General features: G+C 38.4%; 1 protein-coding gene across 1 annotated transcript in view; it reads left to right on the plus strand.

Moving 5' to 3' along the window:
• The first annotated feature begins 7,104 nt into the window (after positions 1 to 7,104).
• Positions 7,105 to 27,067, plus strand: part of COLEC10 (collectin subfamily member 10) — a 33,845-nt gene continuing 13,882 nt past the window's right edge. The window contains exon 1 of the mRNA XM_024741330.1: positions 7,105 to 7,286. Coding sequence (XP_024597098.1) covers positions 7,139 to 7,286 — 148 coding nt within the window. The 5' untranslated portion in view covers positions 7,105 to 7,138. The remainder of the gene's footprint in view (positions 7,287 to 27,067) is intronic.

Here is a 27,067-nt window from a genome sequence, read left to right on the forward strand (position 1 = left end):
AAACACGGAACAAAAATAATGAAAGTCAGGAGCTTGCCTTGAGCCACATTTTAACCAGAAGAAGGTATTGATCCCTGAGTACGTAAATGGGGATACCCGTGCTCTTTAGTGTAATTAAGCTTATACTTAGATGTATTTAAGTAATAGAATTTAGTAATTTATATATATTAATATCTTTTCTTTTCTCTGGTTATTTTTTTTTCATTGATTGCTTTGATTGAAAAAGCCTCACATAAAGACACTCTTTAGGTGCACTGAATCAGTACATACTGACCTGGAAACAATCTTAAGATTGATGACTTACTGAATCTATAAGAACTGATTTCCAAAGTGGAGGCAAAACCAAATTTTTCTAATTGATGATTTCCAGGCTTACAAACACTTCTTGAGAATTAAAACATTCCAAGAGTTTGGAATGTAATGTTGATGTTATTTTTTTTTTAACAGTTTTATGAAGGTATAAATTATATACCATACAATTAACCAATTGTAAGTGAAGAGCTGGAATTTTTAGTGTATTTATATAGCTGTGCAGCCATCACTGTAAAACAAATTTATAACACAGCTATCACTTCCCGGAGTGCCACTGTGCCCATATGAAATCAATTCCTGCTTCTTCCCCCAGCCTCAGGCAACTACTCATCTGCTTTCTATCTTGAGAGTCTTGCCTATCCTAGAAATTTCATATAAAAGGAATAATATAATACTTCATCATTTTTGTCTGGTTTCCTCTACTTTGAATAATTTGGAGAGAAGCCATCATCTATATTGTTCCGTGTATCAGTAGTTTGTTCCTTATAGTATTGATCCATTGTGTGGACACACTACTTGATGGACAAAATCCATCCACTGCTTGATGGACATTTGTGTTGTTTCCAGTTTTTGACTATTACGAATAATACTGTTATGAAAATTCATGTACAAGAATTTGTGTGGACATATGTTGTAATTTCTCTTGGATAGCTCTCAAAGAGTTGAATTGATGGCTTATATTTTAAGTTTATATTTAACCTTTAAAGGAAGTGCCAAACTGTTTTCCAAAGTGACTGTTTACATCCTTACCAATAAAGAATGAGGGAGCCAGTTTATCACATCCTAGCCAACACTTAGTACTATCACTTTTAAAAAATTATTATGGCTAGTGTAATCTGTGTATAATGGTATCTCATTGGAATTTAATGAGTAATGGCATTGGGCTTCTTTCCATACATATATTAGCTATTTGTTGTCTTTGTAGAAATGTCTGTTCAGTTATTTAGCTCATGTTTTTTTATTTAGTCAGTTGCATTTTATTACTCAGTTTTTTACAAGTCCTTTATGGAATATATGATTTGCAAATATTTTCTTCCAATCTGTGACTTGTCTATTTATTCTTAATGAGGTGTATGTGTGCTTAAGTACAAATGTTTTAAATTTGGAAGTAGTATAATTTATCAATTTCTTTTATGGACCGTGGTTTTGGTGTAATATCTAAGAAATTTTTGCCTAACCCAAGGTCACAAAGTTCTTCTTCTATGTTTTCTTCTGTAAGTTTTATAGTTTTGTCTCTTATATTTCAGTTTTTTATCCATTTTGAGTTAATTTTTGAGTACGGTGTGAGATGTGGTTCTAAGTTCATTTCTTTTCATGTTGCAATTCAATTTTCCATGTGGCATCATTTGTTAAAAAGACTATCATTTTCCCCACTGAATTGCCTTGGTACCTTTGCCAACAATCAGTGTGAGAATTTATTTCCATTTGATTTTTTTAAAATGTGTTTTTATAAATATGAGGTTTAAAATGTAAAAATAAAATAATTTTGAGTGTTAGCGTGTTGCTTTCTAAATATGTGTCATTTTAAAAGCCATTCTATTAATTTCCATTTTTTACAAACTGCATGCAATTAAATTAACTTATGAGAGAGAACTTTAATCGAATAAGATGCTTACATGTGAATGGACAAAGATCAAACCAAGTCCAGAGTTGAGTTATATCACCTTGCTAGGAAATCCCTTCAGGAGATGAGGTTGTCATTTTGCTGTTATCCTGTTTTAACAAGTAGAACACTTCAGCCTTGGGATATGCTTGTTTCATATTCTGTTCGTCATTTCCCTCCAGATATCACCTAAGCTGGATGAATAATAATTAAAATGCACAAGAACAGATGTTATTCGGTCTCTGTCAGGCACTGAATAAATGTCTGATGTGTCATTCCTTCCCATTAACTGTGGATGAATATCACAAGAATGGTACCTTAGTTTCCTAGGGCTGCCATAACAAAATACCACAAATTCGGTGGCTTAAAATAACAGAAACTTATTATCTCACAGTTCTGAAGGCCAGAAGTACGAAATTGAGGTGTTGGCAGGGGTGGGTGATTCCTTGCTTCTTCTAGTTTCTGGTTGCTCCAGGTGTGCCTTAGCTAAAGGCTGCATAACCTCGACCTCAGCCTCTGTCCTCGCATGGCCTTCTCATTTTGTCCCTGTGTCTCATATAAGGACACTTGTCATTGGATTTAAGGACCACCCAGATAACCCAGATAATTCATCTTGAGATCCTTAGCTCAATTACATCTGCAAAGACCCTTTCGCTGAATAAGATCACATTCACAGGTTCCAGGCATTGGAATATGGATGTATCTCTTATGGGGCCACCATTCAACCTATGAAAAAATGGGTAGAAGACTGGGGAAGGAGGCAGAATATCACTTGTTATTCATTTCAGTGGCATGTCATTTTTGGACAAGCACAAATCTCAAACCTGGGATTTCAATGCCTTGGGAAGTGGAAGATGAAAAATTCAGGAAAATGTGGAATCACAGAGACAATTTCATAAATGAGCTACTAATTCTTATCTTTTTAGATTTACTTTTTTTTTTTGAGGTTTTTCTTTAACATCTTTATTGGAGTATAATTGCTTTACAGTGTTGTGTTAGTTTCTGCTGTATAACAAAGTGAATCAGCTATACATATACGTATGTCCCTGTATCTCCTCCCTCTTGCTTCTCCCTCCCACCCTCCCTATCCCACGCCTCTAGGTGGTCACAAAGCACTGAGCTGATCTCCCTGTGCTTTGCGGCTGCTTCCCACTACCTATTTTACATTAACCTCTTCTAATCTTATACCAGCTGAAAACTTGATTGGTTTATTGTTTATGTCAGAATTATGTTTTAAAGAGAAAGCATAGTTGACTTGTATTTCAACATCTGACTTAATTTTCTAGATAACTGAGAGTTAAGTCTTTAAAGTTTCAGTAGAAATCTTTCTAGTGGGCATTAGATATTTTTCACACACTAAAAAGGGTACATTTAACATCATTTGACAACTACCTTTCATTTACTCAATCCTCTCTTCCCTTTTAAAATTTATGTCATTCATTTATTCCGTATTTACTGGGTTAACAAGGAACTTGTACAAAGTTTTTAAACAATAGCAACAGTCTCACAACTTTCAACATCTCACAGACCAGGTTCCATTAATACTTTCTTTACAACATTTTTTTTCTTCATCAACAAATTTCATAGTAAATTATGCTAGATTCCACTGTCTCATTTACCACACCATTCAATTTTAACTGCACTCTGGTTTGAGCACTGTTTAGAACCCTTAAGAAGAAATACAGTATATTCTTAGGTGCTGAGAGTAAGTAAGTAGGAGACAGATGGGTCAATAAAGGTAAGTGATATTATTAGTTTTCATATTATTGTGACTGTTCAATAATGACTCTCCCAGTGGTTATGAGACTCCTTGTCACTCCTTTCCTCTCATCTTGATGAAATCTCTTCACTGAGTGATCTCTTTCATTCGTAAGGTGGTATTTATAAATTACTGACTTCTAAATCCCATGGCTTATTCTCAACCTTCATCTTATGCTTCCATGCATTAATTGGAACCAATTATACATTTAGACTTTCTTGTTCTTTGGCTTCCATGACATTTTGCTCCCTCTGTGATCTGTTTGCTAGCCCTTCTTTTGCCTTTTGGCCCCTGAATATAGACTCTCTTGGTATTCATACTCTTGAACTTCTTTTCTCACTCAAAATTCCACTTTTATCTCTAATCTCCATACTTATGACTCTCAGATTGAAATCTCAAATTCTAGATTTCCCCCTAGAATCAAAACCCGCATTCCAAAATGCCTGCCTGTAATCTCCATCGTGTTATTTCCCTGACCCTTAAAGTCACCCAGCCTCATTATTTTCCCTTCAAAATTATTTTTTTCCACAACCAGGGTTTCTTAGTGGCAATAGTGTTTTTCCTGTCACCCAGATTGAAACTGAGAAGTGTTTTTTAAGATCACATTTCTTGGTAAATCCTAGCTAAAAGTAGAGCAGTCCTCTCTAGTCTATGAAAGTCCTCTACTTTGAATATCCACCTACTTAAAAGCTCCCGTATTTGTCAGTGAGGGAAAAAGGGAACTATATTTCCAAGCCAGATGAGAAAAAAATTAATCCTGGAGACCATAGTCTCCATGAGAAAGGAAAGCACTATATGATTACAATATATGAGTTATTTTTTTTTTAATTTCCGTTTAGCTGTTGCTCTCAACATTCAGTGACTTACCAAGCCATATACATTTGTCTTCTTCAAGATCAAAAGCAGGAATTTTTAGACATAATTTGTATTTGAATTTCTTTTGTCCTCTTTTCAATGGGGGACTATTAGTCAGGGTTCTCCAGAGAAACAGAACCAACAGGATATATCTCTTTCTCTATCACTATCTCTATCTATCTGTATATATCTATTTCAGAAAGAGAAAAATTTATTATAAGGAACTGGCTTACATAATTATGGAGGATGAGAAGTCCCACAGTCTGCAAGCTGAAGGCCCAGGAAAGCTAGTGGCATAGCTTCAGTCCAATCCCAAAGACCTTGAGAATCAGGGGAGACAATGGTGTAAATCCCAGTCCCAGTACAAAGGCCTGAGAACGAGGATAGATGATACTGTAAGTTCTGGTCCAAGTGCAGGAAAAAGCCAGTCCCAGTGCAAGTGCTCAGGCAGAGAGCAAGTTCTTTCTCTCTCTGTCTTTTTGTTGTACTCAGGCCCACAAAGGATTGGATGAGGCCCATTCACTTTGGGGAGGCCAACCTGCTTTACTCAGTTTACCAGTCCAAATGCTAATCTCATCTGGAAACATCCTCACAGACGTGCCCAGAAATAATGTATAGCCAAGTATCTGGCACCCACGATCCAGTCAAGTTGACTAGTAAAATCAACCATCACAGTGACCTTGGCAAAACTGCTTAACTTTTCTGAGCCTCAGGTACTTTGCCTGCAAAATGAGGGAATTACTGTCTATTCCACAGGGCTATTTTAAGGTTTAAATAAGATAAACAAGTTAAGAGACCTATCCTTGCACATAATGACTGTTCAGTCAATGCCAGTTCCTTTCCCTGTATTGCTTATGAAAAGATCAGTTTAGTTATACTACAAGCCTGTTGTTATGGGTTGAATTGAGTCTCCCCAGGCAAAAATATGTTGAAGTTCTAACCCCCAGTACCTCATAATGTAACTGTTTAGACACAGGGTTATTAAACAGGTAATCAAGTTAAAATGAGACCATTAAGGTGAGTCCTAATCCATTGTAAATGGTATGTCTATAAAAAGGGAAACATTTGGACACAGAGACACACACACAGGGAGAACTCTACTTGAAGATTGGAGTTATGCTTTCACAAGCCAAGGCACTCAGAGGCTATGAGATGGGCCTGGAACAAATCCTTTCCTGGTGTCTTCAGAAGAGGCATGGCCTTGCCAATACCTTGATCTCAGATTTCTAGCCTCCAGAATAGTGAGACAACAAATTTTTGTTGTTTAAGCCACTTAGTTTGTGATACTTTGTTACAGTAGCCATAAGAAACAAATCTACCTGTATTTCTTAGATTGACCATTATTTGAAATGACATCTCTTAGGGATAATTCCTTATTAGTTCTTATCAGAATATGTAAGGTTCTTTTCCAATTTCAAAGAAACTAGGTCCAAAAACCCTTCTGGCCCAACTCTTAGTTAACATGCCTCTTCAAGAACGGAGAAGGTAAGAAATCTCCCTGCTATATGACCTGGTTCTAGTTTTTCAGAATCTTACTAAGTCTAGGCTACTCATACAGGTCATGGGGTTGATGGAACAGATAGGTAAGCTGACAGTTAGATGGATAGATAGATAGATAGATAGATAGGTAGATAGATAGACAGATAACAGATAAATGTAGAAAGAGAGAGGAGGAGATCTCTAGTTCTATCTCTGTATATATGACTATATTTGTAGTTACATCATCTGTATCTATATCTGGTCTGCTTTTTAACAAATGTGATACCACAAGGTTTTTTCTCCCCATTTTATCAAAAACTTGCTGAAAACACCATTTTAATAAAATTGTCATGCCGTACTCTCATGCATTTGTACTTAACGATGACTTGCCAACCATTAACGTATCATTAAGCAACTGATGTCCTTTCGCCTTTGGCCACATCTTTTAAATAAAACTTTGCCCACATTTCAGAATATTTTTTTCAGACAGTGTACCAGAAGGCCAATTACTAGGGCAAAGGCCATAAACATTTTTAATATTCTTGATACTTTTTGCGAAATTGCTTTGCAGTGAAGTGGTGTTCCTTCCTTTGGGGCTCAGTCCCAAGACAGTTCTTTGTAGCAAGAGAAGAAAGAAATAAGGTCACATGGAGATCAGTTGAGAGTGTTAGTGTTCAACTGTTACCAGCAGCAAGTAATGAATATTTCCTTGTGAAAAAGCTCAATGCCATGCATAACATGTAGGTAATTCAAGAAATCTCTGGCTCCATCTTTCTGGAACCCCAACATTTCAGTGCAATTTGGGTATTAAATTATCCATTCATGCACTGAGTTGAAGGTATCTCTGTCCCCTCTATTCTCTGAGATGTTTCTGCTGACCCGCACACTTGAGTGTTTAGTTCAGAGATAACTTTCAATAAACTGTTGTCACTTGAAAATAAACAGTCTGGACAATGTATGGTTCATTTGGAACACTGAGAAAATAAACAACCTTCCTTCCTGTTTTTACAGCCCTTTTTGGAATGTGTGTTCCAGATATTTCCCCTTCTTCCCCAAAGAAGAAGGTTTCATTTAAAATAAAGCTGTTGATTTGGCACTTCTGGGCGGCCCTTTTTTGAAGAGCCACAGCAATGGGTGGCTTCGGAGCCCATCTTCGAAGGAATCAGTTCATCCTTCTGTTGCTCTTTCTTTTGCAAATTCAGAGTCTGGGTCTGGACATTGATAGTCGTCCTACGACTGAAGTCTGTGCCACACACATAGTTTCACCAGGACCCAAAGGTGAGGAAAGAAAAATGAAACGCTCATATCTAGTAAGTAAGCTCTCTTACTTCATCCCTCAACCCCACTCTAGCCCCCAATGACTTTCTCTACTCCCTTCCTTAGAGTTCTCTCACTTTCCTTCTATTTTAGAAAAATCAATGTCTTGTTACTTATTTTAAGATCTCCCTTGGTGTTAGGTAAGAGAACGTGGGGAGGCGCTGGAAGGCTGGGGCAGGGCTGTGTTGGAATTCACCCAGGGCAGGGGGAAGTTCCATCTTCCGTGCTGCTCCAGGGGAGATACACAAGCAAGACATCAACCTTCCGGAATCCTTTCCTTAAGAGCATCTCTGTTCATGGGCTGATTTTACTCCAACTGCTTCCTCAGACTGATTTTGGTAAAGCTACTAGACCAAAGCTCAGTAAAGTAAAAATGAATTCTTTCATGTATTTCATAAATTAAGGGGCTTCTGAAGAGGAAAATATTCATCAAGGATTGGAGGTAGCATAGAAATGAACATTTCTTTATTTGAAAGTGGAGTTTTAGGGCCAAATGCCTTCAGCTGAAGGATGATAGAATATTGCAAACATTGTTTTTCAAGTAGAGCCAAGGTCCAAACGCGCTTCCAGCAACTGGTTGGTAAAAAAATGCTGTTGTTTTCCTGGTTTCAGCTCTGACCCTTTTGTTCTGAAAGTGGTCACTGCAGCACAAATTGGTGCTCCCTCATTAGTAATTCATGCTGTGTTTCTCCAGGCTAGATGGTGGAAGAATTGCATCTGCTTAAAATTTTAAGTAGAAAAAAAGGGTCTTTAAAAAAAAAAAGAAAAGCATTGTCCCGTGCTTGTCAGTTATTTAAATGTGTATTGCTTAAAGTGCATTTTTCTTAATCAGTGAATTAATTTCCTCCTAAGATTGCAATCCAAGTTTTAACCTTTGATACCATAAAATAAATGCAGGGAAAAACAATGAGGCCTTGGGGCTTCCAAATAATTTCTTGGGTGAATAAATGAATAATGCGAGGGTAAATGTTCGGAAAACAAACTTTCAATTAGAAATAAAGTACTTACTTAAAACCATTACTGGACTTTTCATAGAATAGAGGACACTTTGTGTTATTCCTGGGGTTTCATGGGAAATGCTAAAAATTAAAATTGAAACTTTGTTCCTTCAAATGGCAGAATCCATTTTAGAATAGAACTGTTAAGCAGTTTTCCTTGCAGAGAAACTGCAACTTTCAAACTGGAAGAAGAATGGACAAAGAATTGTTAAAATAATGTCCAAAATATCGTCCAATTCAACAATTCTATTCATTCCAACTCAGCCGGCATATATTGAATACCTATTAAGTTCTAAGCACTGTTTTAGGCACAAGCGATGCATTAAATGATATATATTAGTGTCATGAGCAATGGGGACGTAAATAATTTAGGAGGGAGAGCAGAGGGCAATTAATATTTGCTGGATACCAGCGTGGGGTCCACCATGAGCCTTCCAACCCTCTTTTTTTAACGTAACACAAAACTTCTCCCTTCCCATTAGAAACTCTAAGGTTTCAAACAATGGAAACCTCTTTAACTCTCTTCCTGAGCCTGTGTAGAAATTATGAGATGATTACACGCAGAAATGTGACAGAATGAAGAAGCAAGTGCTCCTGGGGAAGAAAGACTTGGGACGAAGCCCTCTAGAGCTCCGGGTTTCAGAGCTAAGTTATGGACTTGGTATGATTTCTTCTTCCCCTAGAACCTGGGGACTTGGCATCAAGTGGGTTCTCAGTGGCTTTTTTATTTAAAAGATTCCAAGATTCTGGAACGTACTGAATACCAGCTAAGTCCCAGGCATCATGTGGGATTCTAAAGGTTTCAAGCTAAGGAAGAACTTGTCTTAGAACTTGTACCTACATTGAAAGCTGGTGTTAGAGTGCAAACTCTTGGGGTCAGTTAACTCATTTTTAACTTGCAAATTGCCTGTATGTGTACCACATGCATAACATCAAAAGCCTATTCCTCACTGCCCTTCCTCTGCTCTATGTCCTGTGCTAGACATTGTGGATACACCAAAACACAAGGCATGTTTTTTTTGTCTTCTCTCAAGATATAAACTGCCATCTGCTCTACTTCATCCTGTCATGAACACGGTGACAGTCCTCCCGACCCGTGAATAAGGCGGATCTGTATATTTATCTCTACAAAATGACAAAAAAAAAAAAAAAAAAGCTTGATGGCTAAGCAAACATTTTAACGAACTGGATTATTGCTTTTGTTTAATATATTTTTTTAAGAGCAAGCTGCTCTATATTTTTCTCCCCGGCTAATCATCTCAACACCGGAGTCATCAGCACTGTGCGCAGAAACTTCCAGATACTCTGAGAAACAAACAATAAAAGGAGTTTTCCCTAAATCCATTTGGGAGACTTGGAATTTAATAAAAATCTATAGAGTTGCAAATGGAAAACCATTAATGCTACTCTGTCATACAATATATTGTCTAAGGACAGACACACCATTTTTTATTGCACTACTTCCCAAGCTTGACTTAGTGGGAAAAAACGACATTGGATTGCATCTGCTTGATCTTCAGGATATTACATCTGTTTATGCTTCAGTTTCTTTATTTGCAAAATGAGCTTCATCACAGACCTCTTTTAAGAATAACATCGGCTAATCAAAGTGAACTTTAAGCTGGGTAGACATTATGAATAGAGACTTAACAGATTCTATTTCTCTTTCCTTCTCCTTCCTATTTGTGTAAGTCTGTTGAGGAGTCATTTTGAGAATGAGTATTGCTCTAGTTATAAAAAATTCTTCGTTGAAAGCCATTTTTATTTTTCTTTCTATACCTTAAACTTACTATTTTATGCTGCTTAGTAGGAAAATGTTCCCTTCTTTTTTCCCCCACGTTGGTGGTTTCCTTAAACAATTTGTGTGAAAGTCTGACCTCTAGTGGTTTTACTTGAAAACCGCAATGACAAGAAATTTTAACAAGAACTATTAAAAAGAAATGTAAAACCAATAAGAAATATTTGGGTGATGCTTCACAGTTTCCAAGGAACTTTCAAATATATTATCTTGTTTAAGTTTCACAATTTTTCAACGTGGTAGCAATTACTTTGACCTTAAAGATAAGGAAACAGTCTCTATGAGGCCAAGTGGAGGTCCCAAGGTCTTCCACGTAGATGTTGTACAGTCATGCAATTTGAACTTGACCCCTGGCCTTCTGCCTCTGTGTCCACCGTCATTCCATGACATCTACTAGAGTCTATTAGAATCATGTTTGAAAATACAGCCCACTGACCCCTTTTTGATAAATGGATAGAACTCTGCCTCAGAACATGGAATTTATGCAAGCTCACAGCCCAACATTGTACTGGACCCTAAAACATGCTGAAAGTGATGACGTGCCTCCTCCTTGATAATGAACTCCATCACTTCATTCGTTTGTTTGGAAATTAATGATATTTCACCCTATTGCTTATTTTGGGTTTTGTTTTAGGAGGTTTTTCTTTCAATGAAATTTGGGTGTATGTGGTCTTAAAGCTCCTTTGCGATCCATCTGGATTCTCCCAACTTCTCCCACCTCAAACTACTTGTCCACTTGTAGTTTGCTTCAGGCATCCTTGCTTTGTCTCCCATTCCCGACCCAGGATTTTTGCACTTGATGTTCCCTCTGTCTGACCCAAACTTGCCCCAGATCTTCCCAAGGAGAGTTCCTTCTTCTCATTCTTGTTTTAGCTCAAATGCCATTTGCACAGTGGGACCCTGCCTGAAGACCCCCTTCACTCTCTGTCATAGTTCCCAAGACATTTTGTTGTTATTTTCACAGACTTATGACCAAATGAAAAATCCCTTGTGTTTTTATATATCTACAGTCAGTCCTAGAATACAAGCTTGATGAAAGCAGGGACCCTGTTCATCTTGCTGAGTGTGTTTTCCTGCTGTCTAGAAGAGTTCCTGACACATAGCAATTGCTCAATAAATACTTTTGATGAAATAAACAAACCCAAATTTTCCAAGATCCCCTGACCGTTCCTTGAAAATACTTTCCAAGGATGTCTTGCAGTTCCCCAAAATGTGTTGCAATGCTTCCAAGAAAACAACTGGTCTTGGGAGACACTGTCATTGTACCACTTCAGTGGTCAAAGAACTTTCCCACCAGTGGCCACTAGTTTTCTGTAAGCACAGCCGTACCACCACTTCCCTGGTACCCCTGTCTCAACCTGGCCTGGCCACTAACTCAGTGCCACTTCACTCAGTAAGGAAGGCTTTCCTTTGCTTCTGAGGGCACTGCAACTCCTACAAGTAACCATCTTGACTCCACACAACTGGCCTGTGATGAACTCATGGGGCCAAGAAAGGCTCTCTCCCCTTCAGCATGACTCTAAGGACAGCCTCAATCATGGTGGTGGCAGCAGAAATACTAACACATTGAATAGATGCCATTGACCCGGTACTGCGTGAGTGCTATCCAGCCATTTTTAAGTTGAACTATCTCAATAGACTTTGAGAAAGAAGACATTTTAATTCTCATCTGACAGATGAGGAAACCGAGGTTCAGAACTATTAAGTCACTAGCCTAAGGCCACACAGCTGGAAGGTGGCGGGTTGGAACCTGATTCAATTCTAGTTGGACTTCATGCTCCATTCAGGATGCTAAACCGTCTCATCAGCCGGAGGGGCCCCTAAGCAGTGTTGACTGCATCACAGGATTTTACAGGGCAGGATGAAATAGCTACTTTAGTTTTTGCTTAAAGCTCCTATTGGTCCCTGTGGCCCACATCTGAGTGCCAGACACTACGAGGTACATGTGGCTTTGCCAGGATGTAAACCTCTGTCTTACAGGATAGTTTCTTTCCCAGAAAACCCCTTACCTCTAGGAAATGGACTTCAATCTGGCCAGTATTTTTGCTGAACATGGCTCTGGATCCCAGCAATTGACACACTTGAGTTATTTCCCAGAAGTGTTCTCAAGCCTCCAAAGAGATGGCAAGTATGCCCAGCAATATCTGGGTCACTTTCACACTCCAATCAGAAGTCTCACTATGTTTAAAGTAACTTCAGAGTTTATTTGGTTTAACACCAGTTATATTTACATTTGTGAAAACTGAAGCCCAGAGAGGTGAAATCACGTGTTCTAGTTCACACAGCTGTTCATTGGTGGCAGAGCTAAAACTCCTCTTCCAGATTCCCAAGCCAGTCATTGTTCCATTCCTCCGTGTTCTACCATTGTCCTCAGGTTTTATCATCCTCATTAGGCATGAAATGATCCTTCCTTAGGTTTTATAAATTAACATTAGAAAAGGAGGTCAATGTATAAACATGGTACAGAGCTGTTTTAGCTGGGTCACCTTGGTACAAATTAAGTTGCTGATTTCTTTCTGGTGACTTTATCAGAGAGGTTAAGCAAGTAGGTATTTTCCCAAAACCTTTTTTTAAAATTGTATTAATTCACCAGATTCTTTCATTAAGAGTTTTAATATGTATATTATGCATAAGGTCAGACCAAAATTTTAAGAGACTTGGCTTTTTCAACTTTATATTCCAGTGGATGGATGTTCTGAACCAATTTTTCTCCTCTTTTTCCCTTTGAATAGATGCCAAGAAAACATTTCAAGGTTAGGTCAGGAGGGGAGGGATAAAAGTCCAGGCAATCAAAGTGTGGGCAAAGATGAGTGAGGATGTAATAACCAAAAAAAAAATTAGCTTGTTTCATTTAAGAAAGTTGTATCCTTTACCTATACCATTTCTCCCCCCAACTCACTTACATAATAATTTGGCTATATATCAGTCGTTACTAGGAACTGTAGTAATAGGTGCTTGCATGTTGGTAAAGATGATGGGCTTTGGAGACAGAATATATGGTTTTGAATTTGAGCTCTGCCACTTACCTACCGATGTGATCTTAAGTCTCAGTGTCCTCATTTTTTAAATGGAGACAATTTTATGGCCAATCTCAAAAGCTTAATTTGAAAATTAAGACACGTTTAGCGTATAGCTCAGCTATCAATTTCTTTCATTAGCTTCCATTGCTGTTACTAGTCACCATAAGTCTTCTCTCCCACATCCCTAAACAAAGGCTCATAGGTTGTAACCTTGGTTCTACAAACAGAAATCTACCAGGAAAATGCACCACCTTCTGCTCCTTGCTGCCATTTCCTACCTATTTTAGTCTCACTGCAAAGTCAACTTTTATTCATCAGATGCTCACAAACTTGAGGCCACCCTTCCTCTTCACTAATGGCGCTTTCTTTCTGTAGTTCTCCAGTTGAGCCTGGGGCTTCTTATCAATTAAATAGAATAATAATAGTGTAAATACACCCAGTAGGATTAAATGAATTAAGACAGAAAAAACCAAGCCTCAGTCCTTTTATCTGTAACATGGGTTAGTAATGGTATGACTACCTCATAGGCATAAAGCATTTAGCACCATCTCTGACACATTGTTAAGGACTCTTTAAATATTAGAAAACCACAGATTAGCAAAACCCAAGGGAGAATGAGAATTATTTTTCCATGTTTCCTTCTTCTCTTTTTCCCTTAAGGAATATTTTCCTTTAGCCACTGTCTGTACCCTAGGTAGGCAGTTCTGTTGGTCTTAGGTCATTAGCCATATGTGTAGGCCAGATACAACTTAGGTGTCTCTTTCTATTTGTGTTTATGAAATACTACTTCTGGAAACTTTCTAATTCTGTTAGAAATGGTTTTATTTGGCCTCTCCACATCTTTTCAGGGTATTCCAACTGATAACCAGTCTGTCGGGTTTTCACACTGCTATATGATCTGCAATATTCTATAATTTTCCAAAATTCTTTCAGTTATATTTTACAGCTTCCTCTGCTCTTTGATAAAAGAATTATAAGTATATGCAGTTACAATCTGACACTCAGAGACTCAAGTCAAGTAGCATCTGAATAGTTTAATTGTTTTCAAATTGTTTATCGTGATTGTTCTTGCTTTGAAAACTCTGGAAGCATCCTTTCAGGTCTCTTGACCATACCTGTATCTGTGAAATCGATCATATAAATACGAGTCTTTAAAATTTACAAAGGGTTTATCCATTATTTCGCTTTAGCTCCGCTGACGTATTATAGGAATCATTATCCCCATTTAAAGAGAAGGAAACTAAAGCACAGTACTCTTGTTTGTGACCCCTCTGAAGGTCATTTATGTAACATATCACCCAGGGATGTGTGTATGTGTAAGACATTACAATACTGGTTGCAGTCAAAAATACTTTACATGGTGTTGTTCTGCCTGGCCTGAGATGAACAAATATTTAGAAAAAGATTTTGATATTCAGAGCCAGTAGCTGTGACAATGTCATCTCTCTCTCATCAGACCACATGCTGAGTGACCAAATGACAGGACAACCAAAAGGAAGAGGCCCATATGTCCAATGGGAAGTTGGCAGCAAGTGTGACAATGTGCTCCAGACCAAAATGAAAGTCCCCAAAGAGACTGGGAGACTTCGATATACCACAAGGGAGCGTCTCCGGAACTGTTTTATCAGTGTTGCCCTAGCACTTGCAGAGCAAGGCTGGGCAATGCCACCAATGATCTTGGGGAAAAGCCAGTACTAGCCCATAGGCACAGACCAAATACACTGAAATAAAGCTCACCCAGAGCGTACAAAGGCAAGGGCTATGACCTGCCTTCCTAGATTAGAGTACTCCTAAGGGGACATTATATTTTTATTAAAATGGGCAATTTTTGATTAACGTATGCGTAGGTATCTATATCTATACTGAGAAATAAAATATTGCCTGTCATATCAGTAAACAAAGGATGTCACAGTTATCAGCGATTACAGATTGCAGCCACCTCCAAAGGCCAGCTGGTGAGCCCTGAGGGAACACAGGAAGGAAAGAATACCTGCCATTCAGCAACCATCAGACTGCAGCCACTCCCATCGGTGAGCCCTGAGGAAACTCAAGTGTGAAAACGCAGGATACTGGCCCCAGAGAGCTGAGGTGCATATCAAAGGAATGATTTCTGTGAGCCCAGACTCTTGCATCTTCCCATACATAGAAAAGCACTAAATTCCTAAACTTGAGATATCTAGTTTTCTTTCATAAATAGTAATCTTTTGTTCCGACTACCTGCCCTTTGTTGCAAAACTCCTCTATATCCTAGCTCCCCCTTCCCCTCCCGGGAACAGTTTTCTCAGGGTTACCTGAGATGCTGCCTCCAGGGCTTGAAGTCCTCAGTTTGTCTGCCAAATAAAACCTAACTCTCAACTTTTAGGTTGTACATATTTTTTAATCAACAATATCTGTATCTATATCTATATCTATCATCTCCTGATGATCAAGGAAAGCAATACCACATTGGTATTATTTTAATGTTGCCCAGCAATACTAACATGGAACTTTTTCCTGCTCCCTCTTTCTGATTGACTAACATTTTAACCCTGAGCAAATGAGCGTATGCAAAACTAAAACGTCCTGCATTCACAGCTCCCAAGGTGTTCCTGTGCCTTCCTAAAAAGTTTTATTACTGGGAACTGAAACTACCAAAATGCATCATTCCACTGCCTGTCCTCCTGTATCCCTCTCTGTCTTACCTTTTGGAATGAGGTTAGGGCGCAGTACTCTGCCGTGTCAAAAAACATCACTCATGTAGCAAAGTTACTGACTCAACTTTCTTGTCAGTAGAGACCTCGTCTTGGAGCAGGGGTGTCCAGTGGAAGAGGAACTAAGTTTCGTTCTACCTCCTTTTAGCTAAATAGGATGGATCTTTTAATAAGGTAGAAGACAGAATTATTTTCCCTATCCCAGCTCCAGTGGTTTCTATGTAAATATTCATATGCTTCATTATGCTTTGTTAACCTAATCTTCATTGTACCTTGGGTTTTCTTTTTTCTTCTTTCTCTGTCTTTCTTTCTTTCTTTCTTTTTTGTTTTTCCAGGTTTCATAGCTATTCTGTAGAAGTTGTATTTATCAGGTCTGAGCAGCCACATGATCGTTTAAAACAGAGTAGCCAATGGAAGTTTTTGAGTAGGAGAATGATGTAATTAAATTTGTTTTTCAGGGAGATAAATCTCTTGGAAGGGGTGATGATAGACTGAAGGGTGTGAGAAGCTCCTGGTGGAACATGAATTAAAAACAAGGGATGCATTAAGGCTGTCGGGAGAGGGTGTATTAGAGAGATTTCAGAGGCAAAATGGCAGATTATAATGAGTTCCAAACTGTGTTTGAGCCACCTATGAACATCCAGATGGAAAAGTCCAATAGGCAGTTGAAAATAGACACATCATAAATACTTTTTAGGCATTTTTCCTTAATAAAAGCTAATCACATGACCTGTAGCCTCGACTCTTAGTTTTTATATTTTGTCTTATTTAGTGATAGCAGGGAGGACTGCCTTTCTCACAGATAGTTGGGATATACATGGACCAGGATATTCGTTTATATAATAGCAGTTACGACTTACACTTAATAACAACACTACTCTTTTTCTTTAAATTTGTTTCTGCCCCACTTTGTACTGAAAGAAAATTTAGACAGAATATTGTATGTCACATCTATAGAGTATTGTGAACATTTCAATGCCAGAAGCACAAATCTCTGGAAGCAAAAATATATATCAGCCAGGGCGTGGGAGAGCCGCACAGCCAAGGTGTGAGTTAAAAGATGCATCGCTTCCCCTTGGCCTCTTCTTTTTATCCCTCTAATTTCTTTTTTTTTTTTTTTTTGAGGGGGGTTTCTCATTCTCTTTATTTTATTGTTTTTTTAATTGAAGTATAGTTCATTTACAATGTTGTGTTAGTTTCAGGTATACATATATATGCATATATATGTGTGTATATATATCCAAGATATACATATTTTTTTCAGATTCTTTTCCCTTATAGGTTATTACAAAATATGTATCCCTCTAATTTCTAGTGGCTAGAAACTCTGGGGGCCGATTGGGTGATACTGGCATAATGTAATATTTGCTGAGTGCTTACTGCATTCCAGGCACCGTTTGGCCCTTCACATGTATCATCACATTTACTCCTGGGGAAGTAAATTTGTTTTACTTCCACCCTGGGGAAGTATTTACGGCACCCTGGGGAAGATATTTCACTCTTCTGATCTACTAATGAGGAAACTGAGGCTGAAAGCATTGAAGTAGTTGCAAAATCTCACAGCCAGTGAGTGCCTGATCCCAGATGCCCTGTTCTTAACCACTGCATTGCATTGCAGAAACACAGCACTCAGTCCTAGATGGATGGGATACCTCCTCCTTGCATTTGTTTCTGCTGACTTGGCTGTGAATGCATTTGAATAATGAATGATATGTTCAAGCAGAAGAAAACCTGCCCCACAAAACTTAATGTTGTATTTTTCATTAAGGATAATGTTAGTTGTGTTTTATTTTTTGTTTTTTTCCGCCCTGTTACTTGGACATGCAGTGACTGCAAAAGACTTGCAGGTTCCAAGTAGGAATTCTTTTTAAACAAAACAAGCCTGAAAACAAAGAGTGGGTCCTTTGTAATTCAAGTAGGAAGGATTGCAGGATTCTTGAAATTCTCACTTTTCTTTGCTAGGTTACACAGGAGTGCGGTGAAGGGCGAATGAAGTTTATGGGTCCCTGGAATGGATGGGGCACAGTAAATGGATTGGCTGACAACATGCCATGCATATTAACAGCCCAGCTAGGGCCATATTAAGCACCCAATAAACATTAGATGTTATCATTATTGACGTTGATATTATTATTATTGTGATAAATTAGTCACAATATACATATCTCCTTACATTTTGTATTTCCTTGCATTTGTTTAGCATATTAATATTGAAAAAGCACTTCCATTTTATTTTCTTATTTGATATGTAATCTTGTCATCTGAGGAGACAGCAGTAGAGATGAGTAAAAGCCTAGTCTCCTTACCCCTACATCATTGATCTTTCCAAAGGCTCACCTTGTTAGAAGCCAACAAAACAGGCAGTAATTTCCCTTTCAGAACATTCATGACATTTACAAGACCTTGCTTCGTGCCTCCTTCCCACCAAACTTTTCGGCTTAGGTCATGTCTTGTCCAAGCTAATGCTGTATCCCTAGGATCCAGCACAGAACTTGGTAGGTGGTAGAAATTCAGTAAATATTTGACCAAGGAATGAATGAGTGAGCACATTGTGAAGTTTGAACAGCTCTTGAGAACAAAGTGTAGAATGTCTGCCCTTATCACAAGGAACTTACATTCTGAAGTTAAGTAACAATGCATTTTTAAATAATACTTCAAGGCAGCAATTAGAAAGTAGTAACAAGGAGCCAGATGGTGAATTACCAAGGAAATAATTCTACCAGTAAATTCATATAATTTAGAATTTAATTTGAGACACAACTCATTGGTACGATTTATAAAAGGAGAAAAGGGCCACAGTTCTTTTATATTATTTATGATTTATTTTTTAAATCATAAGAGTAATTCAGGCTTGTCGTAACGCATAGCGTGTATAAATGTGTACAAAATAAGGATATATAAAGAAAAAGCTAATCTCTCTTTTCACTGTGACGCTGCCCTTTACAGATCCAAATCTCTCCTGTAACCATCACTAATAGCTTGTTATTAACACTTTTCTCTATATTTGTTCTGTTCATTTGTTCTTTCTTCTAAATGGGATCATATGCATATGACTCTCTAAGAGGCATTCCTTACATAATATAGCCTGGAGCTCACTCCTTATTCAGAGCTCTTCCTCGTTGTTTTTAGTAGTTACACAGTATTCCTCATATTTTCATCAGTCTCATGATGATAAACTTTCAGATTGTTTATGTTTTTTTTTTTTGCCACTACAAGCAAACATTCTCATGTATACATTTGTTCTTACAGATAAGTCCCATAAAATAGGTTCGCTAAGGTAAAGTAGAGTATGTGGATTTTTTATTTTAATCATGATTGACAGATTATTTTGCAGAAATGTTGTAGCAGTTTATGTTGCCAAAAGCAATGACTGAGTGCTTTCTGTAGCTATGGCAACTTCAGATGCCATTAATCTTTTATAATTATTACTAAATATGATGGAAAAATATGACATTGACATTTACACGTATATCTTTTTGTGACTAATAGTGAGTCTGGGCATCTTATCCATCATTTGCTGTTTATCTTTTTAGATTACCTTTTAATTTCATTTGTTGTCTTTTTTAGCAAAGCAGTTTGCAAAAACTTTTTGTACATTAAAAATATTAATCATTTTTTTTAAGTCAGTGTTTGATTTTTCCTTGTCTCTCATATTTTTGTTGATAAACTTTATATATTTATGTGGCATCTTTTGTCATATAAAGACTTTTAATTTCTCTAATGATCATATATGTCTTTTATTTTATAAGTTTTTCCCCTGAGGAGATGAAATTCAAACAGAGAGAAAGCCATGTGCCTTTCAATGGGAGCAAACATTGAAAGACATTTTAATGAACAATGAATAGACAAGTCGGGCAGGAATAGAAAGTTATGCAGGTCAATGTCAGAAAATAATGCCAGAAAGTTCCATTGATACCAGTCTGTGAAAGTCCAAACACTAGACTAATTAGTTTGGACTTGGCCTAGAAACACAGAGGAACTGCTGAAATGTTTTGAATGGGGCAGTTTTATAATGAAAATGTGATTTTATACAGATTAGTTTGCAAGGTGGTTTGAAAAAGTGAAGTTCAGATCCAAAGAAACCAGGATTTCAACAACTATGTATACAACAGACACGATTCTAGGCCCTTGGAACCACCAGTGAATAAAAACACCATGAAGACCATTTAGGGCTCACCTGCAAGGAACACGGGTTAGTGTACAAGGACAGGAAGAGGTAAAACAGTGGCAGTGAGATGGAAGGAAAAAGAAAGGATGGACGTGAGAAAAAATAAGAATCAAGGTGGGAGTTAGGAAGGAGGAAAGGGTCAAAGCCAGTTTGGGTGTTGAGCCTGGGGCATTGGAGCCCGGGGGATTGGAGCCTGGGGCAGAGCCTGGGGGATTGGAGCATGGCAGTGATACTGGAAGATGGGTAAATCAGAAGAGGAAAAAAAATATGAAGTGGAGGGAACAGTAGAGACAGATATTGGTGTGCAGATCTTACTCAACTTACAATGCAGTTGCATCCTGATAAACGCTTCCTAAGTGGAAAATATCATAGTTGAAAGTGCATTTAATACACCTAACCTAGGGAACACCATAGCTTAGCCTAGCCTGCCTTAGACATGCTCAGAACACTTACATTAGCCTACAGTTGGGCAAAATTATCTTTTTAAAAATAAAGTGTTGGATATCTCATGCAATTTATTAACTACTGTACTGAAAGTGAAAAACAGAACAGTTGTCTGGGTACAGATGGTTGTCAGTGTATTGATTGTTTACCCTCATGATTGCATGACTGACTGGGAACTGCAGCTCACTGCCACCACCCAGCCTCAAGAGAAAGTATCATATTGCATATCGCTAGCCTAGGAAAAGGGCAAAATTCAAAAGTTGAAGTACAGTTTCTACTGAATGCATATCACTTTTGCATCACTGTAAAGTCAAAAAATTGGTACGTCAAACCATCGTAAATCAGGGACTGTCTGTATTTGCCTGGGCTGCCTTACTAGATTATAAGCCTTTCCCATAGACCCCCCAGCAGGCTGAAGTCAATTCATTAATCAGCCATTATTAAGAATGACATTTCAATCAATTAGTAATTAATTTGACTGTATTTTCATTAACCTCACATTCATCCATCTTGTTTTTAAGAATGTTATTCCTTTTACTTTGAAACCTTTATTGAGAAAGCACCTATTGCATCTGAGACCCTGTGCCAAGTACTAGGCATACAAAGAAAATAATATATCATCCCCAACGCGTCCCATCATCTGTGACACAATGTGGAGGAGGCTATGAAGTCTGAGGGGAATTACCTTCAGAGAATGAGATTAATCCAGACTGCTAAAGAGGGAGATGGGGGCAGATGCTGAGAAGACTTTTGGGTAGAGGAGGTGACACATTAGCTGGACCTACAGGGTGCATGGAATTGGACAAAAGATAAAAATCCACATGAATTTTATTGATGAGAACGTTTTAGTATCAACCTGCCCTAATATATTGACAAATTTGTATTTTAGGTTATTTTCTTCTGCACTTACCTTGAGATATAGTTTATTCTGGTGGAGCCCAATGAAAGGGATCTCGTTTACTTCTTCTGGAGAAAGAATAGAGGAGAGTTTTAGGTGTGAGCAGGCAGAGTTAGATGTTTTCTCCTTTATGTTCCCATAACTGCTACTCTTCCCTCTTCCAGCATCTATCACAGTAATTATGTTTACTTGCCCATTCTCTCCTGAAGTTTTGATCTCCTCATGAGAAGATCCTGATCAGTGTCTAGTAGTTATAATAGTAAGGAAACTTGTGTTTGCAAGTGAAAGAAACAAAACCAAATCCAACTTAAACTGGTTAATCATACAAACAAACAAAAGAGAGAAGAGGAATTTATAGACTCATGTAACAGGGAGGGTTTCAGGCAGAGCTATATCCAGGCTCAAGTGATGTGTTCAGAATCAAAAACACCTTGGTTCTCTTTTCCCCTATAATGACTTCATTTTAAAGAAGGGTCTTATTTTGTGGTGCTAAAATAGATTCAGATACTTCAGTAATAGTCTATCCTCTCTGCAACCCCTGCAGAAAGAGCAAGTCTCTGTCTCGAAATTCATAACTGTCTGAGTTATTGAGGAGACTTATCTACCAATTGAAATTTGTTGGCTCTCATTGGGCCACATGTCCACTGCTGAACCAGTTACTGTGGAGAAGGTTCAAACTACGTGGATTGAGAATAAGCTAGTATTGTTTCCTATGGCAAGTTGTGGGGCCGTTACCAGAAGCACAGGTAGAAGCTCCCTGGTAGGAGGTAGGTGAAAGTTACAGATTTTGTGGATTAATGAGTCCCCTCAGTGCAAGGGACTCTTCTATAAATTTTGCCATCCATAGTATTATTTAATATTACAGTAACTCCATGAGACACCTGTAACTATCTTAATTTTCCAGGGTAGAAAATTGAAGCAGAGGGGATAATTATTTAGGATAAGGTTAAAGAGCTGTTAAGTGGAGATTTAGGATTTGCACCTAGATCTCTGTGACTATGATTCCATTTGCTAGGGCTGCCATAACAAAATATCACAAACTGGGGGGCTTAAACAACAGAAGTTTATTGTCTTACAGTTCTGGAGACTGGAAGTCCAAGGTCAAAGAGTTGGCAGATTTGGTCTCTCTTAGCCAAGACCTCTCTCCTTGGCTTGCAGTTGGCTGTCTTCTCACTGTGTCCTTACATGGCCTTTTCAGGGGTGTGTGCACGCATCCCTCATGTTCCTTTGTGTGTCCAAACTTCCTCTTCACGTAAGGACACCAGTCAGATTGGATTAAAACTGCCCTAAAAGCCACAATTTAACTTAACCACCTATTTAAAGGCCTTATCTCCAAATATAGTTCCGTTCTGAAGTGCTGGGGTAGGGCTTCAACATATGGATTTTGGGGAGAAGATACAATTCAGCCCATAACAGACTATAAAACTCCAGTTCATTGCACCAAGCTTCTGGAGGAAACTTGAATGACAGTCCTGTCACTCATTCAGTTTGAATAGACTTAATGGTTCTGAAGGCTGAGCCCCTTGAAAATTTCACCTTGGTTAAAAGCTGTCACCTTCCATGTAAGATTCTCCCTGGGACAGCTTTCCTCCTTAAAGACATGAAGTTTCCTATGGACTAAGATGAACATGGTTCTTTGGTAAACATATCCCTACTGTGAACAGGAATAAACAGTGTTTTGCGAACACGTTAAATGTGGAAAAGGTAGGAAAAGCGTTAACTGTTTAGAATGGTCTTATTTCACGCACATTCATCATAACCAGGTGAGGTAATGTTAGGGAAGAATCTCAGAAAAATCTCTTAGAGGACCTATGTGCTACCACCATATTTTTACTAATCATGGAGAAACATACTGTTGTTTATTTATTTATTTATTTTTGCGGTACGTGGCCCTCTCATTGTTGTGGCCTCTCCCATTGCGGAGCACAGGCTCTGGATGCACAGGCTCAGCGGCCATGGCTCATGGGCCCAGCCGCTCCGCGGCATGTGGGATCTTCCCGGACCGGGGCACGAACCCATGTCCCCTGCATCGGCAGGCGGACTCTCAACCACTGCGCCACCAGGGAAGCCCTACTGTTGTTTATTGTTCTTAAGCAAGGTTGACCAAGGTCAGGGTCTCCCCTATCAACAGATAAGCTACCTCACAGCCATGAAGATGCCAAACACAATGTTTACAAGCGATTTTTCACTTAGAAATCATGCTTGCTTGCTCAATTTTTATGTTTTCATTAAAAGAAATATGAAGAAAATTGCCCCTCAGAGTCTCAGAGAAAGAAAGATGCTGTGATAAAATGTCACTATGGATCTGTAGTCTCTCGACACTGTATACCCAGTGCTATCTTTGGGGGATCAGTAAGCCATACCTGGTTTTAAATTAAAGATAATCTTCTCCTTTAAAAAATTTAAAATATATATCTAAATATAATATTTTCCTATTGGCTCCCAATAACCAAGTGATGGGTGCCAGTTCTAGGGTATAGGACTATTTAGACAGTTAAAGAATCCCACTTTCAGGCAATGAACAGGAGCTGTACAAGTTAAGACTAGACAGGGAATAAAGGAAGTGAGAAACCTTATTAGTGGTGTTTCCTCTGCCCGCAATTACCATCCCAAAGCTATTAAAATGAATCAAAGTACCATGTGTCTCAGAGTAAGGAAACAGCCCTCAGTATGGGAGACTAAACATGTAGGTACTCTAGTCATTTCCAATTACAGATAAAACAGAAACTTTGGAAGGTTAAATATTACCCCTAAGTTCACAAAGCTGGAAAGTGATATAATTAGGACTTGAACTCAGGATATATAAGAGTGGAACCTGTGGGCTTCATCAGTATATCACCCCAGCTTCCCAAGAACTGCTGTCTTCTGTGAAAGACCAGTGGAAATTGTCTTCTTCCAATCACTCTGGTCATGGCAGTTTCTTAGTAGTCCTTTCAGAAGAGAAAATGAAATTATTTGTCATGATTTGTCTTCAAAGAACTTCAGTTTACTCCTCTGAATGTCTTCTCCTCTTTCTAAGTGCTTGCCTGTTTTTCATTAGATTATATGCAGCACAGCAGTATGGGCTCCAGATAAATGAAATCACAAAACACAAATCCCCGCAGCCCACTAAAAAGTAAGACTGATATAATGATATTTTGTTTACATAGGAGAATGTTCTTACCTTTTAGAGACACTTGCTGAAGTCTTTGAGAAATATTGGTTATAATTTACTTTAAAAAAATCAGTAAAAATAAAGAGATGAAGCAATGGCAACTTGTTAATTGTTAAAGATACCTCAGTATCTTTAATGGGTGTATATTTACTTAGCTATCTTTGCGTGAAAATCTTCATAGTAATGAGTAAAAAAAATACCTAGTCAAATAAAAAAGTAAGTAATGATTTTAAAATAAGGATTGAGATAGGTTCAAAAGAGATGACCTTTCATCGTAATCATCATCATCATTTTTGTACCTCCATTCTGTTCTCATTAAAACAAGAATAGATGAGTTTACCAAGCACCAGACACTGCGCTGAACACCTCTCATGCATTGTCTCCTTTAGTCCCTGACAATCCCTTGACGTAAGGAATTTTTCCTCCATTTTACGGATGAAACTGAGACTCAGAGAAATGAAATGACTTTCTCCAGAGCTCTTTTCTCCAGTGCAGTGCACTCCTTTTTCCTTAGGGTGAGCCTTGTGAATGTGACTGAGTTGAAGGGATCCAGGACATATGGGGAGGTAGGTAGAGGCACAGAGGGACTGGTAAGCTGGGTGAATAGAGGAAAGGCAAACAATAGCAGGTCCCAGTAAGGCCTTAAAAGTTTTCTTTTTCTTTTTTAAAACAAATTTGTATTGGAGTAGAGTTGATTTACAATGTTGTGTTACTTTCAGGTGTACAGCAAAGTGAATCAGTTATACATATATATCCTCTCTTTTTTAAGATTCTTTTCCCATATAGGCCATTACAGAGTATTGAGTAGAGTTCCCTGTGCTCTACAGTAGGTCCTTATTAGTTATCTATTTTATATACAGTAGTGTGTACCTGTCAATCCCATCTCCCAATTTATCCCTCCCCCTCTTCTCCCCCGGTAACCATAAGTTTGTTTTCTACATCTGTGACTCTATTTCTGTTTTGTAAATAAGTTCATTTGTACCATTTTCTTTTAGATTTCACATATAAGCGATATCATAAGATATTTGTCTTTGTCTGACTTACTTCACTCAGTATAACAATTTCTAGGTCCATCCATCTTGCTGCAAATAGCATTATTTTGTTCTTTTTTATGTTTCTGGGGAATAATGAGGTCGTGATTGCGGAAGGAAAAGTACTGGGATGTGGTCCACTTTATGACCTTACTAGTGTATCTCATATATATGAGAGGTCCAGACGATAATTGATACAACTATGAACATTTCCAAAAATGAAGATGCAATCAGCATACGTGGAAAAAGGGCGTAAGTAGGGTTGGGGAGGATATATTTTAGGTAGGAATCTGGCCCATTGATAAAGTACACCATAACACCTGTATCACTCAATTCCAAGGCTGACCAGGAGAAGGATTATTAACAACTTGCCCCCAGTCCATAAGATTATTCTGGCAGTGGGAAAAGTACAGCTTCCAGTGAATTTTTTTTAGCATTTCCAAAACCAATTCACTAAGTTTTAATAATTACTTCCTTTGAGCAGGGATAATGACCTAGGTTCGGCTATTTCATTTCAAACTAGAATTTCATTTTAAAAGAGCTTTTGCCTTTTGGGGAAAAAAAATCGTACCTAAGAAGAATTGGTCAGCTGTGTGCTCTGCTGGAATTCTGCTGGAGAGATTATCACAACAAGCTGGTGGCCTGGCAGGGGCTGAAACAAATAATTTTGTAAATCTGAAACTAGTTCATCACAGTTTATAGTTTTTCATTTCATTTTAAAATGTAAGTGGCTATTTTTAAAGGAAGGAAAGTAAGTCTGAATTGCCCTACTAATCCAATGAAATATCGCCAAGAGGGTAAAAGCAGACAACTGTGCTCCATGTGGGAGATCCTTTCCAAAGCCTGCTTTTACGCCTCTCTTCTGTTCTCATTAAAACAAGTCCCAAAGATCAAATGAAGCTGGGACCCAAGCTGAAGGCAAGGGTACACGTTGTTTACTTCGTCGCTGCCAGCAGCCCTCTCACTACCAGGCTGGGATTCAGGCACACAGGTCAGAAGAAGAAGAATCCTGCTTTCACCCTCCCAGGTCTCCATCAGGAACCACCAGGGAGCAGCAGATGACTAAGTCACTCACCTGGCTGCCTCCAGTTAGATACTTGCTTGAAAATGAATGGGAAAGCTCCTAAGAAGGGGGAGAGAAGAAATAATGGCACCAATAATTCACATTAGTGTGGTTTTATGATTCACCAAACCACGTACATGCCTGTGTTTGATTTTGCCTTTTGGTGAGCAGAGCACGCATCTTTGGTCCCGTTGTGCAGAATAGCAATCCCCAAACCCAGAAATGTTAAAACAGAAATTTGTTCCCAATCATACGCTTTGTTCAGAACAAAAGCTTTGAAGGCATTTTCCCTGGTTTGAATTCTGGCTTTATTACTTACGAGCTATGTGACCTTGGGAAGTTATTGAACCTCTCTTTGACCTCATTTTCTCATCTGTAAAATGGAGCTAAGGGGCTTCCCTGGTGGCGCAGTGGTTGAGGGTCCGCCTGCCGATGCAGGGGACATGGGTTCGTGCCCCGGTCCGGGAGGATCCCACAT

The sequence above is a fragment of the Neophocaena asiaeorientalis genome, unplaced genomic scaffold, assembly GCF_003031525.2.
Source record: "Neophocaena asiaeorientalis asiaeorientalis breed wild unplaced genomic scaffold, Neophocaena_asiaeorientalis_V1.1 scaffold177, whole genome shotgun sequence".
Lineage (NCBI taxonomy): Eukaryota > Metazoa > Chordata > Mammalia > Artiodactyla > Phocoenidae > Neophocaena > Neophocaena asiaeorientalis.